This window comes from Sarcophilus harrisii, chromosome 6, assembly GCF_902635505.1.
Source record: "Sarcophilus harrisii chromosome 6, mSarHar1.11, whole genome shotgun sequence".
In the NCBI taxonomy this organism is placed as follows: Eukaryota; Metazoa; Chordata; class Mammalia; order Dasyuromorphia; family Dasyuridae; genus Sarcophilus; species Sarcophilus harrisii.
In genome coordinates this window covers 150603575-150622483 of record NC_045431.1, presented here as the reverse complement: position 1 = coordinate 150622483, position 18909 = coordinate 150603575, and the positions used below count along the sequence as shown (strand labels likewise).

At 35.9% G+C, this 18909-nt stretch overlaps 1 protein-coding gene across 5 annotated transcripts in view; it reads right to left on the bottom strand.

The window, feature by feature from the left end:
- MAPK10 (mitogen-activated protein kinase 10) overlaps positions 1–18909 on the bottom strand; it is a 164134-nt gene that overhangs the window by 79354 nt on the left and 65871 nt on the right. For 3 of the 5 annotated variants that reach the window (XM_031943141.1, XM_031943138.1, XM_031943137.1), the window contains one exon: positions 5976–6047. The exons of 1 other annotated variant lie outside the window; for it this stretch is intronic. In XM_031943141.1, the coding sequence (XP_031799001.1) occupies positions 5976–6047 (72 nt within the window). Of the gene's footprint in view, positions 1–5948; positions 6048–18909 lie in introns of those variants that run through there. One more of the 5 variants, XM_031943139.1, reaches the window with a different exon arrangement.

The window sequence follows — 18909 nt, the reverse complement described above, 5'->3', positions numbered from 1 at the left end:
AAAGTAGAGCATATCTTCACAATACAACTAAAAAAGAAATTTAAAAAATTTTTAAACCTATCAGTCTATTATTCATTGATTTCTAAAGTTCATTTAAATTGGTAAAACAAAATAAAGGCAACTAGGTGACACAGTAGATAGAGCTCCAGCCCTGCAGTCAGAAGGACCTTAGTTCAAATCTCACCTAAGACATTTGACACTTACTAACTGTATGACCTTGGGCAAGTCTGTCAACCCCAACTTCCTTACCCAAAAACCCCAATAAAATATAACCTTGAAGGCTCTCCTTTTAAATAAGACATGTCTGTTAATGCACACCCATTCTATAAACCAGAGAGATATTTTCATCTAAATTCTTCACTATTTGTCATAAAAGTTATTCCACACAAATTCCCCAGTAGAAGAATTGATCAGAAAATTTTCTAAATATTCCCACAGCTGAACAGTATTATACTAATCCATCCCTGTAATGTTAGAGACCTTCACAATGAATTCCATGGTCATTTGAAAGAGATCTGTCTAACCATATGTACTAGGAGGAAATGGATCAAAATATATAATGCTAGGATCATGGCAAGCAGTTGAACAGATAACATTTTGAGTTGGTATATCAATATTCCAGTGCTTAAAAATATATAGAAATAAGTATCTTTTATAGACATATAGATAGTGAATGAGATGGATATAGAATTGTTCAAGAGGAACAATCTAAGAAATTGTGCAATGTCTGAAAGATCTTAAGTAGATTAAGATCACATAGGCCTATCTTGTCCTCTTTTTAAAGATTTTTTTTTTCAAATAACAAGCATTTTTTAAAATCTCCAAACCACCCATAGCACTAGAAAATAAAATGAAAAACAAAATTCTTATAACAAATATTCACAATCAAGAAAAATTAATTTTCTCCATGTTCAAGTATCTATGTCTTATTTTGAATTCCTCAACTTTAATTCTCCAGAATCATGGCTTTTAAATCATTCAAAAGTATTCATTTTAACAAAGGAGGTTTTATAGCAAACAATGATTATCCTCACTTCACTCTGCATTAGTTCAGATGTCTTTCTCAAATCATCCCTTTCATCATTTCTTACAGCATAACAGAATTCAATTTATTTATTTACTATGGTATGTGAATAAATATGGTATATGAATTTGTTCAGCCATTTTCCAATTGATAGACATTATCTTATTTAACAATTTTGCCATTACACAAATAATTGCTCTAAATATATATTTTACATATAAGTAGGTTCTTTTTCTTTATTGATTGAAATCCTTAGGATATAGGCCTTCTAGAGTTAGTACCAATTCAAAGACCATTTCTATAATTTAGTCGTGTTTGGGAGAGGAAGGGCATGAATATCTGGGGAAGCTAAATGCTCCTTTATCCCGGTTGTTTATCCTTGCCAGATTAGGAGGAAGTAGACTTCCTTCTGATAAATGTTCAATGGCTTACAAATACCTCATTCCATAACATCAATGAACTAAGAGAGGGCTGATGAAAGGGAAATAATAAAATGTAGATAAAATGATTATGCCATTTAGAATTTATGATGGTGAAAAGAGAAAATGCTGAAGTAATTCTAGATTTAGCAGAGTAGAATTCAAAACTCTTCAAATGGAATAACTAGGATCTCATAGTAAAAGCAAGATGCAGAAGAGCTCTTGATATTGAAATTCTGATGAGAAAATCACCAATCATTCAAAAGACGATAAAAAGGGGGAATTATCTAAAAATATGATGGAAGTGAATTCATAAAATCATAAAAGCCACTGAATCAAGGACAGATAACTGAAGATGAATATGAAATTGTGACAGGTCCTATAAGACTGTCTTCAAGAAATAGATGACCAAAAAGGCAGTAGCTTTTCTCAAAGAGCAACATATATATCTAAAAGGAATAGAAGAAACATTTCCAGGATAGGGGTTCTTTTGGGGGGGGAGTATTTTGGGGAGATTATCTGTGATTTCATTAGTGGGGATCATCCATTCCAGCTTACAAATGATCTCTAACACATAGGCTAGCAAACTGCTGGGGAAACTGAGAGGTTAAATAACTTGTATCTGCTCAGGTAATAAGAAATTATCAGACACAAGATTTGAATCCTAGCCTTGAATCCAATATGCTAGACAATCTCTAACCTTCAGATTATGAGCTAATGGATTGAGTGAGCCTCAGTTTATCTCTACTTCCAAGGAACATGACCAAGATAAGAGGTCTGAGTTTTCCCAAATAAGATTAGCCTGAGGCAAGTAAAATGTGGCTGATGCTGGAAACGGGTATTAACACAGTCCTAGAAATGGTGGAGTTAAATGTCACCCATGCTTCCCCAGTCTATATACCCTGCTTGCCTTTCTCTTTTTCTTACAATCAAAAAAATGTAAGAACCCTTTCTCTTACATTTTGTCAAATTTGAATCAGAAGAAAACATATTAATGCAATAATAGTATGCAGTTCCCCAATTAAAAAGCTATTCAGACAGAAGTTTGAGTATCAGCTCTAGTTTATGTTTTGCTCAATTGCCGTCAGCTGTTAGCTACTTGATATTTAAGGCAAAATCAATATATAGGAAATATTGTATAAAAGAAGCCCTCAGAATATAATACAATGCTTGTTATTGAACAAGCATAGGGAGAGGAAATTGGGGGAAAAATAGATCTCTGTTAACATCTTTCAATCACTGACATGGTAATTCTAAGTGATAGCTTCAGATGGAGCTCTTGGATTCAAGATGCCCGCTGGGGCTGGACAGACCTCCTTAATCTTTGCCATCTTTGCTGCAGCTCAGATCTCTTTTCAGCTTCTTTGTTGCTTTTACCACTTACGCCACTGGTGCTTCCTAACTTGGCTCATTAATGTCTGGGGGGGGGGGGGGGGGGGGGGGGGAGGGTTGTCTCACTGCTGCTGTCCACTGTGGCTGGTACTGAGCTCTTGTGCATCCTGCTCCTTCCTAAAAGGAATACCTTTCTTGGGCTCATACATCTATAAGTGTTTGAAGAACTCTGAACCGGCCTTTCTGACCCCCAATTCAGTGCTCAAGCTGCTATTTAACTATTCTACACTGCAATCCACATTCTCAAAATTTGTTTCAGAGTGATCTGCCCTGAGCTATCCCTCATTTCCTGGGCTTTTCAGGTTCAATGGGAGAAAAAAAGTCAGACATACATATGGGATAACTTGTGATTCTTCTTGTTAGTCTCTGTAGAAAATGTGCATGGTATAGAAATAACACCTAGAATCTCCTTTACTGAATGCTAAACTTGAAAACTTCCTCTAATCCACAAATCCAATAATGCATCACTTCTGAAGGTTACATATATATTTAAAACCAAACAACTGAAGAGTTCGACTATTACTACATTATTATTTCAGAAATAATTGTAGCTTAACATAATCCTTATTTCTAAGACTTCTCAAGATCCTGAATTTTTTTGCAAAAATGAAATGTGGGAAAAAAATAATTTACACAAGTGACTCAGTACTAGATGTGCCAAGCAGGCACCCACTCTTTCTACTTCTGTAACTGAAGATTTAACAGAGCATGAACAAGGCAGCCTTTCTTGCTTCTAGCCATTTGGTACTCAGTGATGAAAGGAAATCTGGGGGGAGACAAAAAAACTTCCTAGTTTCTTCCAGATAACCATGTGTATGACTCACTGCTTGGGTTCTTTGGGATTAAGACATGGTGACAATCACCTCATTGGTTCTTGAGCAGGAAGAATGCATGACTCAGCGGACCTTTAAAAAGAAAGTGACTATTTTCCTTCCTCCTTCTCTCTCTCTCTCTCTCTCCCTCCTTCCCTTCCTCCTTCTCTCTCTCTCCCTCTTTCCCTTCCTCCTTCTCTCTCTTTTCTCTCCATCTCCCTCTCGATCTCGATCTCTCTCGATCTCCATCTCTCTCTCTCGATCTCCATCTCTCTCTCTCGATCTCCATCTCTCTCTCTCGATCTCCATCTCTCTCTCTCTAGATCTCTCTCTCTCTAGATCTCTGTCTTTGTCTCTGTCTGTCTCTTGCATTCTCTGTTTCTGCCTCACATTCTCTCTTCTGCCTTTCTCTATCTCTCTGTCTCTTTGTCTCTGTCACTGTGTGTACGTCTGTTTCTGTCTCTCTATCCCTGTCTCTGTCTCTCTCTTGCATCCTCTCTCATATTGTTTCTCTTGCATTCTGTCTGTCTCTGTCTTTCCCTTTGTCTCTGTCTCCCTGTCTGTCTCTCTGTCTCTGTATCTCTATCTCCCTGTCTCTGTCTCTGTTTCTGTCTCTATGTCATGTCTCTCTCTGTCTTTATGTCTCTGTTTCTGTGTGTGTGTCTCTCTATTTCTCTGTCTTTGTCTCTCTCTGTCTCTCTTTTTCTCTAGAGATTTTAAGTGGTATCATATAATTTCCTTTGAAAGGTTAAAAGGAAAGGCAACTACCCCTATCCCCCACCATGACCACCATGAGACTGTGAATGCATAGGAGCTAAAGCCAGTGTTCTGATAATGAGTTGTGAGTTCTTCTTCTATAACTGTTCTTTCCTGATTTTAGCTAGTTAAACACTGACTCCGAGATGGAGATGGTCTAGCCTTTGAGATTGTTTTGTGAATTCAAGAGGTTCAGAGATGCTGATATTTTTGGTGAGAGCTGATGGGTAGCACAAGGAGATATTTCTTACAATTCTCCTCATGCTTCTTGAAGGTGACCACCAGCGGGGAAATGAGCTCCATTACTGGCTCAGTTATGTCTTGAAGGGAACATTACTGAGCTGAAGTGAAATGTGAAATGCTTATTCAGCAATTGCACAGACTGGTTTTTATTCTGATGGGCCTACTAGAGAGTGATAAAAATAAAAGATTATTGCTCCTTGTTCAAGTCTGTTTATGTTAAATGTACACTTGTGAATGTTTAAGAATTAGTTTCCTGTAGAAAATAGATACTTCTTCAATGTTCTTGCTGTAATTTGGTCATTTTCAGTTGTTTCTGAATCTTTAGAACCCTATTTGGGGTTTTCTTGACAAATGCTAGAGTGTTTTGCTACTTCCTTCTCCAATTCATTTTATAGATGAAGAATCTAAGACAAATAGAGTCTAATGGCTTATTAAAGTTCACACAACTAAGACGCATCTGAGATCCAATTTGAATTCATGAAGATGAATCTTACTGATTCCTGGCCTAGCATTTTATCCACTGTGCCACCTAATTACCCTTCCTTACTTCTTAAGAAGGTGAGCACCAGCATAAAGATGAACTCAGTCAGTGGCTTAATTGTCTTGAGGGAACATTGCTGAGTCCTCCCATCTCTTCCATACCCGATTCTCATTGTAGATTAGGTTATGTTTTATTCCTTATTTGGGAAACTTTCTAGATCTGAGCTAAAAGTTAAGCTTAAAGCAACTTTTCCCCAAAGTGTTACAGTGGTGGACATAAAAAGTCCAAGAAAGTGAAAACAGGGAATTGAACCCATCTCATTACAGGAAAGGCTTCTCTAAAACTGAATCCAGTCTGGACTTTGTGCCTAGTGGAAAGAGCAAAGGTCCCAAGCTCATGGTACCCAGTAAGCAGTGTTTATTGTGTTAGCAATTCTTCCTGCTCATTGGCCAATAAAGGGAATCCCCCATCATGCTAGTGCCCATACCCTGAGGTGATCTGCATGGTAATGTGGAAGAAGCCAAGTTGCTAATCATCCCCAAAGCCATCTTCAGCACCATGTCACACATGTCCAGAAACAAGAAGTCCTACTTTCACTCCTACATCCCAATTCAAAAGTATAAAAAGGGAAGAGGTAGATAGAAGTGGTGGCCTACTTCTTCATTTTATTTTAGCCTCAAAAAGTTTCCCAATGCCAGGCTATAAGCATTTAGACCTTCTGAAATACATTGAAATAATTGCATTCCAAGTATTTTGAATATTGGATGACAAGATGAAATGGTGAATGTGGGAAAATGGAAGTACAAGGGAATATACTGTACCTTGTTTTACCTGTAAGAAACACACACCTGACAAAAGGCAATTTTCACATCGAAGGTAGGTTCACCGAAGTAGGACAAGAAGTAGCGGCTCATAAATACCTAAAAAATAAAACAATAAGATCTGACAACCCAAAATCACCTCTTTATCATTATTTTAAAATATCAAATTTTATTTAATTGGATATCAGTCATGTATTGGCTACTAAACAAAACTTAGATCATGTATCCTGTCCCAAGCAACACTGGCTCCTCGGTAGCTGGGCTCCTTTGCCTCATTCATACCAAAAAAAGACATTCCTGCTTTTGCAAAGTGTGGACTCTCTTCAAGTGGATACAGTTTTACCCTCATTTCATACCCATTCTCCATCCTAACTGTGTTGGAATTTTCATTAGTATGGAAAAGCAGGCTCCTTGAACAGAAAACAGGCTAAGTCACAGAAAGAAGAAACTAGAAACACTTATTGCTATCTATAGTGAGTCTAATTAATGCAGTCTCAGCCCCTAACGATTCACTCTTTCCTAACTCCCTTAAGTGGAAAGATTATTGGAATTACTTTGGGCTTAATACCTCGGGGTTTTAGCTTCTTTAAAAAAGAATAAATTAGAGTTGCATTAGAGCATACTTATTATATTCTGTGACCTTGTAATATGTCTGTTTAAGTGAGGTTCCACCAAACTAGCCCAACTGCTGTTCTTCTCTAGCCCTCTTTATTCTTCCTACCTTTAAGGCAGTTCTCATTTTAACCACTGGAAATTGCTGACTTCCTTCAAGATGCAGATCCAGCCTTATTGCCAACAGAGAGCCTGTCCTGACCCACTTCCACACTCTCAGCAGCATTTGCCTGCCATACTATATCTCTTTCTAATGAGTTTTTGTACATCATTATATATTGTCTTCTCTTCTAAAATGCAGAACCAAGACACATGAAGAGGAAGGTCTCTTTTGCTTTTGTCTTTGATTTCCAATGACTGATTGAATTAATAAGTTGAACATTCATACTTTCATAGATATTATTTATCTGTATTCATCCATTATCCCTCCTACTCTGCCTGAATATGTTGTTTCTATGGTATGAGTCTAGCAACATTTTTATTATTTGTGATATAAAATATTCTTAAGATAAGCTAAAATTTCTTGCACTTATTGACTGCTGTCTATATCTTCATCTTGTTTATCTCATATCCCTCTTTATGGGCAAGTCTATTTTCCTGGGCAAAAAGAAAGATCTGTCTTTCATATTCTCTGTCTCTCCCCTTACTCCCTTTCCTCTCTCCCTTCATCTCTGTCAGTGTGTTTCTCTCTGTCTCTTTCTGTGTCTTTGTCTCTGTCTCTCTGCCTGTGTGTGTGTCTCTCTCTTTCTTCCCCCTTCTTTGTCTGTCTCCCCTTCCTCTTTCCATATCTGTCTACCCTTGAAGGTATGAAAATTCACCTAACCTTGAGGGAGTGGAGGAGAGTAGGGTATAAAAAGTGAGATAGACAAAGGATCAATAACACAGAAATCTTGAAGGTGTAAAAATTTCACACCCATAGCCACTTACCAAAAACAACTGACAGGAAATATCTTCCCATACTAAAACAGTTGCTATTACATACTTTGTAAAATTAGCAAAACTCATCATATACATTATCTCACCTGAATTTTACAATTCAAATTGATTTAGGTACTATTGGTATGATTTTAATTGTGAAGGAAACAGTGTGTGAGCAATGTTAAGAGGTTAAATGACATTCCTAAAGTCACATAATCACACAGCACAAGCATCCTAGATCCAGAACTTCTAATGACTGGTATGGGTACAGCTTTCTGTGAGTCATCTCTATTAATATTAATCTACTGGGGGGAAGAAGGAAGTTGTTTAAATGGCACAGTGGATGGCACAGTGGCACCGACCCTGAAGTCAGGAAGATCTGAGTTCAAATACAGTCTCAGATACTTAACTAGCTGTGTGACCCTGGGCAAATTATTTAACCCCAACTGCTTTGCCAAGCAAATAAATAAATAAATCTGCTATTTTAAATGTTAAATGTTAAATGTTAAAATTTAAATGTTAAATGGTCACAGGCAAGGAAGCAAAAAATGGTCTCTGACTTATCCAGCATTCTGACACAGCTCAAGAAATACAAAACAAAAACAAAGAACAAGAACTGGGATTGAGGGAATTCATGTTCCTACTTAATATGAATGATCCTGCCTTCCTCTAACTCCAGGCATCACCTCTGGTGAGGTATATATAAACAGATAGAACATGAAACTCTCAGGAAGATATAAGATCACAAAATATGCTATCTGAAGACATTTAAAAATTTCCCATAGGAGGAAAATAGGTAAGATGATTACTTGCAGAATAAATCTTGTTTCACAAACTTAAAAAAAAAAAAAACCCACAAAATCTGTTTGTTTCCCCATCACTAAACCTGAGAAACATTAATATTTTTTTAAGAGAAATATTTCTCAGTTCAAATCTAGGCTTAGATTTTTATGAGCTGTGCAAGACTGGAGCAAGTCACTTAAAATCTGATGACCTCAGTTTCTTCTGTTGTAAAATGAAGAAAATTGTAAAAAAAAAAAAAAAATTGTAAAATGTAAAAAGTAGTACATGCCTTCCAGGTTTAATGAGAGGATCAAATGAGATAATATTTATAAAACACTTAACACAGTGCCTGGAACATAGTAGGTACTATATAACTAACATTAATTTAGTTTTACATGTGGCAGATAATAAAGAGTTGACAACAAGAGCCTGAGAAAATTTATGCAATTATTTATACATGATTGTTGCATAATAAGTAGTAGTTGGAGTTTTTTTTCCCAATTGCTAATATTATCTGAAAACTAGTATTATCTGAATATAGACTGAAGCATACAACTTTTTACTCTCTTTTTATTATTGTTGTTTGAGTCTTCTTGTACAAAATGACTAATATGGAAAAGTTTTACTTGATTGTACATGTATAACCTTTATCAGATTGCTCACCATCTCAGGGAGAGGAGAAGACATAGAAAGGGAAAAGTATAGAATTTGGAACTCAAAACTATTTTTTTTAAGTTCACCTATCAGATCTATGGAGAAGGAAGGAATTTATGCCAAAGAAGAACTAGAGAACATTTTGAAATACAAAATGGATAATTTTGATTATATTAAATTTAAAAGGTTTTGTGCAAACAAAACAAATGCAGACAAGATTAGAAGGAAAGCAGAAAACTGGGGGGAAATATTTATATCTAAGGGTTTTGATAAAGGCCTCATTTCTAAAATATATAGAAAATTGACTCAAATTTATAAGACAACAAGCTATTTTCCAACTGATAAATGGTCAAAGGATATGAGCAGAAAGTTTTCAGATGAAGAAATTAGTCATATGAAATCATCATCATTTCTAGTCATATGAAAAAAATGCTGTCACTATTGATCAAAGAAATATAACTCTAATGCATCACTACACACCCCTCAGATTGACTAAGATGATAGAAAAAGATAATGATAAATGATGGCGGGGATGTGGGAAAATTGGGACACTAATATATTATTGGTGGAATTGTGACCTGAACCAACCATTTTGAAGAATAATTTGAAACTATGCCCAAAAGGCTATCAAAGAGTGCACATCTTTGATCCAGCAATGTCTCTAACTGGACCTGTATCATAAAGAGATCATAAAAAGAGGACCCACATGTGCAAAAATATTTGTGGCAGCCCTTTTAGCAATGGCAAGGAACTGGAAACTGAGTGGATGCCTGTCAGCTGGGGAATGACAGATTAAGTTATGGTATATGGTATATGAATGTTATACAATATTACTGTTCTATAATAAAAGATCAGCAAGAAGATTTGTACACAGCAACAGCAAGATTATGAACTCTGATAAATATGGCTCTTTTCAGCAATGAAGTAATTCAGGCCAAGTCCAATAGACTTGTGATGGAGAAAGCCATCTATATCCAGAAAGAGGTTTATGGGGACTGAATGTGGATCACAATATAGTATTTTTTGTTGTTTACTTGTTTTTTTTTTCTTTTTCATTTTTTTCCTTTTGATCTAATTTTTCTTGTGCAGCAAGATAAATATAGAAATATGTAGAGAAGAATTGTACATGTTTAACATGCTTTGGGTTACTTGCTATCTAGGGGAAAGAGTGGGAGGAAGGGAGAGAGAAAAAATTGGAACACAAGTTTTACAAGGGTAAATATTGAAAACTATCTGCATATATTTTGAAAATAAAAACTATAATTTAAAAACTATTTTTTAAAATATTAAAAATTGTTCTAAATATGTAACTGGGGAAAAATAAATTTAAAAAAATAAATGTGGATACTGGCAATAATAAAATCCAGACATCTACCTGAAATGTACAATGTCTCTTTAATTTTTAATGAATGAAAAAGCTCATTATGAGAAGCAAACATCCCGTCCTTTCCTGGCACTTGCTACTCTCTCTGAGTAATGTACCATTGCTCATTAAGTTGCAATAGAAACTCCTTTTTCCCAGAGGGCATTAAAATAAAAGGGGCTTTTAATGTCATAATCCCATTGACTGCTAAAAAACTGGGTAGATAATTACATTTCCTGACAGAGCAAAGACTGTGTGCCACAATTGGTAGAAACATCATAAATGCCCAAAGCATTTTCTCAAGACTCTAAAAGAGTCTTGTTCACAACTTCCTGTGTACAATATGGTACCCTAGAGTGGTATGAAGGGGGAGAAAATAAATTTGGGGAACTTAATGACTCTTTTTCCGATTTTTTCCAAAAGAGTTTTAAATAATCCCTTACTACAAATTGCTAGTAAATTTCTCATCATTATGATCTTATGAGAGTAAATAGTTATTTTGTATAAGGCAATGACAAGTTACATGTATCAGATTCTCAAAAGAAAGTACTGACATATTTCATTTTATTTATCATTTTTATTTATTATATATCCAATATATATTGTTTATGTATTTATGTATTATTCTTTTATGTTCATTTTGTTTTGTTTTTGACAAATTGAAGGTTTGTGACAACCCTAGATCCAGCAAGCCTTTCATCATCATTTTTTCCAATAGCACATGCTCATATTGTGTTTCTGTATCACATTTTATTATTCCTACAACATTTCAAACTTTTTCATTATATTAGATCTGTTATGGTGATCTCTGATCAGTTGTCTTGGATGTTACTATTTTAATTGTTTTTTTGAGGGGTGGAGGGGGTGGGGGTGGGGGGCTATGAACCATATCCATATAAGCCAGAAACTATGTGTGCTCTGACTGCTCCACTGACCCCATCTTTCTTCTCCTCAGGCCTTCTTTTTCCCTGAGACACAAAATATTTAAATTAATCCAATTAATAACTCAGTGTTATTGCCTCTGTGTTCAAGTGAAGTCAATTCCTGCAGCAAAGCTCATTGTTGTCTTATTTTAAGAAACCAGTACAGCTACCCCAACCTTCAGCAGCCATAACTGATCAATCAACAGCCATACATCAAAGCAAGATCCTCTACTAGCAAAAAATTTATTATTTTAGCATTTAGCATTTAGGTTAGCATTATTTAGCGATAAAGTATTTCAATCAAGGTATATACTTTTTAGACACAAAACTATCATAAACCTAATACAACTCAGCGTAATGTAAATATAATCTGGCAATATTCACTTTAGTATGGTGGTTTGGAACCACACTTGCATTATATCTGAGGTATGTGTATATTATATAAGTCTAATGAAGTTAAAATTAGAAATAAAACATATAACCAAAGGCAAAAACTTTGAAATTAGGGGGTTTTGCTAAAGAACTCATATCCAAGACATATAAGGATTCAAATTTATAAACTAGTAATCATTAGTAAATAAAAAATGGATTTGAACAAGGAGTTTTCAAAGGAAGACATCCAACATATCAACTATGTAATTCTCCAAATCATTAATAATTAGGGAATTCAAATTAAAACATTTCTGAGATTCTGCTTCATATCTGTCAAACTGTCAAAATGATAAAAGAAGAAAATGACAAACAGTGGAGAAGCTATGGGAAAAAAAAGGCATAATAATGTAATGCTGAGAGAGCCGTGAATGTGTACAAACATTCTAAAAATAATTTGGAATGGACACAGAAAGTTACTAAATACTACATGCTCTTTGACCCAACTAGAGAACTCTCAGGTTTACTCCAAAGAGACCAAAGGAACAAAAAAAGACTCAAATGAATAAAAATATTTATAGCAGCTCTTCCTCAAATTGGAATAGCTAGACAATCTATGATATATGACAGAATATTATTATGCCATAAGTAATGACTAAATGGATAGTTTCACAGGAAACTGCAAAGACCTTTATGATAGATGCAGAGTAAAATGAACAGAAATAGGAGAACAATTTATATAATTACGTTATAAAGAAATACAACTTTGAAAGACTTTAGAATTCTAATCAATAAAATAATTAATCATAGATCTGAAGGTGTGAAGTTGAAAAATGTCAGCAGCACCTCCTTCCAGAAAGGTGATGGATTCAAATGCAGAATGATACATAACTATGAGAGTATATTTTTCTGGAATATTTATTATTTATTATTTATTCATATTTATTATGAAGATTTTCTTTAACTTTTTATTATTCATTTGGGGGAGGCAATGGGAGGCAAAGATAGATGCCTGTAAAAATAAATGACTTTTAAAAAAGAAAGTATTATGTTGTTTTTATGCAGGAAAACAATTTATAAGATAAATGGAACTATGATTTATCTTAATGACCCAAATCAATACTTAATTTACCCAAGCTGTCAAGTGAGTAGCTAGCTGGGTATTAGAAAAGTCACAGTTGTATGCAATGACATTGTGTTGTACAACCCTGTGTTCACTGCAGTTTATCATCATGTTGAAATGCAAAGGAAACACAAATAAAATATTAAGTTAAAAAAAAAAAACTTGGACTACTTTATAATGCATCTGTTATCTACAACAATCAGTATCTTCCGATTTGTTAGTTGCTTAAAAATGCGTAGTCTATGAGCATATATACGACTAGTGAATATAAAGATATTGTTAAAAAGAAAATAAATCGAACTCAAAAATTGCCAATATGCCCAGTTGAGCTTTCCCTACTATATGGAAAAAGTCAAACTAAAAATTAGCAAATCTTGAAAGTTGCACCTGTCTCCTAAAACACTGAAGTAAACAATAGAAAGCAATTTAATTTATCTCATTCAATGTTAACCCATATATAATCAAGTGTCTAAATTTCCTCTCCTTTTCCTCGCTTTTAATTCTCAACAGTCTAACTTCTGAACTATCATCCACTTGAAATTACTCTCTTTAAGATTACAAATGATGTCTTAATTTTCAAATGCAATAGTCTTTCCCCAATCCTCATCCTTCTCTGCAGGACCTTGATCATTCACTTTTCCTTGATACTGTCTTCTAAATTTTGGTTACTCAACTCTTTTAATCCAATCTAGACCAATCCAATAAAGATTTATAAAGTACCTACAAATTTCCAGGCTTTGTGCTAAATTTAATAAATATAGTTTAATGAGCTTACAATCTAAAGGAGAAATAGCAAGCAAAAAGAGGCAAGAACAGGTGGATGGGGGAACCTGGGATACCAGAAGTTACCCAGCAAAGGAGACATCATTTTGTAGAATTGAAAACAGGCAGAGAAGTAGATGAAAAATGAAGTGATCTGAGAGTCTGGTTTCTGCCCTCTTTAAAAAAAAAAAAAAAGAACGCATTTGGAAAGTTTACTACTCTACTGTCTAATCCTCCAGAGAGAAGTCTGAGGAAGGAAGAGTCAATCAAAGCTTAAATTAGGGAAACAGTGGTAAATTTAGAAAGGATAAGTTTATCCTGAGAGGGACATCTTGTTCTATGGAGTTTAAACAGGCAGGGTAGCAAAATGCAAAGTAGAATAGTTCTTTGATCTTTTGATCATTCTTTTTTGGTTGTTTTCTTTCAGATCTCCCTCAAGCAAAGATCTAACTATATCAGACTTCCTCCCTCCTCCCCGCATTCAATAAACTTTAATGGCTCCCTATTACATCCAGGATCAAACCCTCTATATAAAATTCTCTGAGTATCTTTTAAAGGCATTCTTACCTTTCTAGTCTTTTTTTGTCAGTAGGTCAACAAAGATTTATTAACCACCTGCCATCGCCAGGTGCTATCAGAAGTGCTAAAGATACAAAAACAGATAAACGATTGTGATTCTCAAAAAGTTTAGTCTCATAATGGAGGAGACAACTTACAAACAACTATTTACAAAATAGAAAGCTACAAGATAAATAAATCAATAGAGGGAAGGCATAAGGATTATATCTTCCTTCTGCCTCCATACATATTCTGAGATCCAGCCCTTCTCTCCCTATTCTTTCCTCCACATATTCCATCTCATGGCATTTTCTCTGGCTATCTCTCATGCCTAGAATGTTTTCTCTCCTTATCTCCACCTCCTGAATTCACTGGCTTCCTTCAAGTCCCAGCTACCTAACAGGTTCTCTCCTGAAAACAAGTATTTATTTTCACTAAAAGATAATAAACCTGTCTCTACTAATTGGTTGGCACTTGTTTCCTTTGATACAGCTTCTTGATTGCCTAGAGATATTAATAATTCTACTCAGGTGAAGTTAGGGCCCCTCTAACTTGACAGAAAGGTCTGAAGACCACAAGCGATCCCTTCTGTCCAGATGGAAGTGCTCCATATAGTTGAGCTAAGTACTACTGTCTTCTTGTTGCATTCTTGTGGTGTTAGGGTAAAGTAATTTAAAGTAACTTCTCTTAGCTATTCAATGACATGTCATTGTTTTGTCGTATTCTAAATCCAATCCCACTACAAATAAATATGTGAAGAGTTTCAGAAGAGAATCTGAAGAGTTCCCAATCTAATATAATTTTTATTATAAAACTGGAAATAGCTATACTTTGTTCTACCTGCAAAATGAAATTTTTCTTTATATCTTACATGGAACTGGTACAGTGATAAATGGCAGGCAGCGGAAGGAAGGGAGGAAGGAAGGGAAAAAAAGAAAAAAGAAAAAGAAAAGGAAGGGAGGGAAGGAAGGAAGAAAAAGAAAGGAATGAGGAAATAAAAGCAATAAAACGAAGTTTTGTATTAAAAATCAATTTAAAACTAAATAACAATCCTAAAGAACTATTCAATGAAAAAATAATTTAAAACATAAAAAAGTTTACTAAAGATTGCACAGCTATTCAAAAACTTTTAGGATGTAGCTAAAGCAGTTTGGGGAAATTACATATTACTAAATACTTTTATTAACAAAAAAGAGAAAGAACTGATTAACAAATTGGGAATGCAACTAAAAATACTAGAAAACTAACAAAGTTTTAAAATTCATTTAAACATGAAAATAGAAATTCTGAAAAGTAAACATTAGGAATACTGAAAACAAACTATAAGCTAATTTGCTTTTTAAAAAAGAGTGAAGCTAAATTAGCAATATTAGAAATTTAAAAAAAAACAGTAAAATGAAGAATGTGGTGAATAAATGTTAGAGGTTAAATTGATACGGTTTGAGTGAGATTAGTGGCAATAAGAGAGTTGTTAAGAATCCTCTTTAAAAGCAGGAAGAGCACTGGAGAAACTCCATCAGCGAACACCACAGGGGCTGAACTGGCCCCCAACGTCCTGCTCCCTGGTAGGGAATTGGGGTCTGGCCCCAGTTCGCCTTTTATCCCAGGACAGTCCGAACACCTCAGGGGCCGGTAAGCTGGGTTGGCAGTGTTGAAATACTTTGCACTCCCTCTGACCCCTTTCACCCTCCCCCATAAGAGTGGGGAAAGTTGGAGGGAAGGCTCAGGATCTTTGCTTATGGAGGAACCAACTCTCCTTTTTTTTTTTTTTTTAAAAGGCAGCACAGTTAAAAGATTTCTAAGAGCTTAAACTGCATTCTTACCTTGACTAGATATCAAGGCTTCCTGCCTACCCTGACTTCTTAGTCTACACCCTGAACCAACCACAGGAGAAATTAGCTTTCCTGGAAATCAAGAGTGAAAGAGCTAAACTCTAGGCTACTTAACACTTTTACTATAGACAAATAAATAATCTTTTGCTCCCAGCATTTTCTCCTACCTCTCCTTGTTAGATGGGCCATCAGCATTCTACCAGGCAGCCTACCGAGGAGACCTGATGCATCTCCTGCTGTCGCCATCTCCACCCTGGATGACACCCCGGTTTTAACCTGCTCCCGAGATCTGGGCTTCAATCTTTGGACTCTCAACTGCCCTTCAGCCTGAAGAATATGGGACAACTGACTGGGGATGACTGACCGGGACAAACACCCCTTGGATGCCCTGCTGCCATCCCCACACCTCGCGCCTCACCTCCTGGCATGAACCCCCAAATCTCTACGAACCTTGCCAGCTCGAAGCAGTTAAGGAAATCATCACCCCTTTTCCCCCACATGCATTTGGAGGTGACTGCTTGGGGGGGGATGAAGAGGGGACCCCCGAACTTGGAAAATCCTCTTGGTCCCTTGTCTTTTTTTCTTAAATGAATTTAAGTTTCAACTGCTTGAGGGGGGAATGATGCGGGTGTAGTTCCCTTAAGAATTGATTATTCCTTTCTTTCTGATTCCCAATCCTGATCCCTTTGAATTCCAATAGAAGATCAGGGCCTATCCCAGCCCCACCCAGATCTGAGTCAACTTGGGCTGTCCCAGCTCCCATTCTAATGATCTGCTCAGGTTTCCCAACCCCCACCAAGCAAACTCAAGCCCCCCCTGAAAGCCAAAAGGAGCCAACCTGGGACTCCACCCATAGGCCCCTTTAGCTAAATCTCTCATTATAAAAGCGTCAAACTGGAATCCTCTCTTGGCAGAGATTCGAAACATGCTGCACCCCAAGCACCCTCTGTCGCTCAAATCTGTTTCCAGTGTCCTCTTATCTCTACCTTCACCTATTTCCTTAACTATACTTTAACCTTATTTCCAAACCCCATAATAAACCTCTTTTATCAATCTAAAAAAAAAAAAAAAAAAAATCCCCTTTAAATTGGCCACAGGTTTAGGAGTGATAGAATTCACTCATTCCCGAATTATTAGTTGCAAAATGAAAGTTTATTGTTAGATAAAAGCAGATCTATTGGAAAATGGGGTTTTGCATTGAGAATGCTTTCTCAGTGGACAGAAGGTCCTGGCAGCTGAGTGAGCTATTTAGGGCCATCTACAAAGACCTTAGTGGAGGGGAAGCTGTTATATTGGATATCTTTAGTGGGGGCTGGGATGGCCTGAGCAGATCAAGCTGACAAGGGTCAAACCAGAATTCCTCAATTGAATGAGAACTTAGAATTTCTATGGGAGTTGATTCTCTTATCCTGGAAGGTTTGGACGCTGATTGGAGTCCTTGGAGCCTGGGAGATCTTGATCAAAGGAGTGATGAGCAGAGTGATAATCTTAAAGGGAACAGTTCCCCTCCTCCTCCAAAATGAGGTATATTTTTTAAGCAAAATCAGTTTATTAACAGAGACACATAACTTTTTTAACCAAGTGAGTCAAAATGGCCATCTCAGTAAAGCCAGCAATCCAGTGAAAAGGGGGAGGATGAGAGAGATTGGGAGGAGTGGAGGGGAAGATTGCCTTTACTAACATAAAGAAATTGGGGGAAATGGTCTGGATAGTTTTGGAACATTACAATAGGCTATACTAGAAAAAGTGGGTTGGCTTAAAGTGTGACTAATCGTGACCTTCTCTAACAATTAAGGAATATATCCATTATTTTATAGGACTCATCTGCCTCTAGTAATGTTGGCAAAGAGACCAGAATCACCAGATTTATTGTCCCCTTGGGGGAAATGAACTCTCCCCTAATTACACAATGACAAGCAAGGACTAGATTTGTCTTTTGAGAGAATGATGTTGGGTTAAGCCAATTTGGATTTACAAACAAAAAGCATATGTGACAGGAGCAACTTTTCCTTTTCAACCACAACTTTAAACTAACTCAGACTGGGAAAATTGTATTCCTGAGCCAGGGTTCAGGCAGATAGCAACTTATTAATAAAAATCAATACCACATAAAATCAATTATTTAGCAATATAATAGCAAACAATACAGGAAAACTCAGAGGTATTATTTTTACCTTTTCATAAGAAATAAATACTATTACTAGAAAATATTTTTGCCCAATTATGCCAACAAAATCAACAATTATATCAACATTTACAAAAATATATAACTAAATTAAGAGAATTTATTCAAGTAAAAAATCTTAAGTAGTCAAATTGAAACAATCCATAAATTGAGTAAATTTGCAGGATATAAAATAAATCCATGTAAATCATCAACATTTCTATATAATATATGAAATCCAACAGAAAGAAATACAAAGAGAAATTCCATATAAAATGACAGCAGAACATATAAAATACTTGGGAGTCTACCTACTAAGATATATATATAAGACCTATATAAACTATATAAATACTATTGTAAAAAGAGGCTTAAAAAATAAAAAAATAAAAACAGACCCAAATTGTTACCTGTAACGGTCCATTAGAAAGGTCAGACAAGCACAATTGAGTCAATGGTCTTAAGGTCCCCAGATGTGATTGGAGTTGAGTACTTAGGGACTTTCTTTGTGGGTGGGACCTCCAGCCATGGCAGGTATCCTAAAACCTCACTCTGAGATCTCGTCAAGTTCAGGATGTAATCATCATCAATTGGTTTATGTCTGTGACCTCATAGACCCCATATAAGCTTGGAGGAGGAAGGACTCCATCCTTTTTCATGCTCTTTTTGCAGCTGGAGGTTGGCCTGGGTAGAGGTACTAAGAGTGCAGGAGGTCTTAGAGTGAATAAAGCTTAAGGTTGTCTGCCAAAACTCTCCGGTGCTCTGTTGTGCTCAAACTGCGTCCGTATGAGATAGTGGCCGGAGGACTTCTGAGGATCTCAAAACAGAGGTAAGATTGATACTATATTTACCAGACCTCCTCTCATCAGGCCTAGGAATTCAGGATAGATTAGCGGTAGT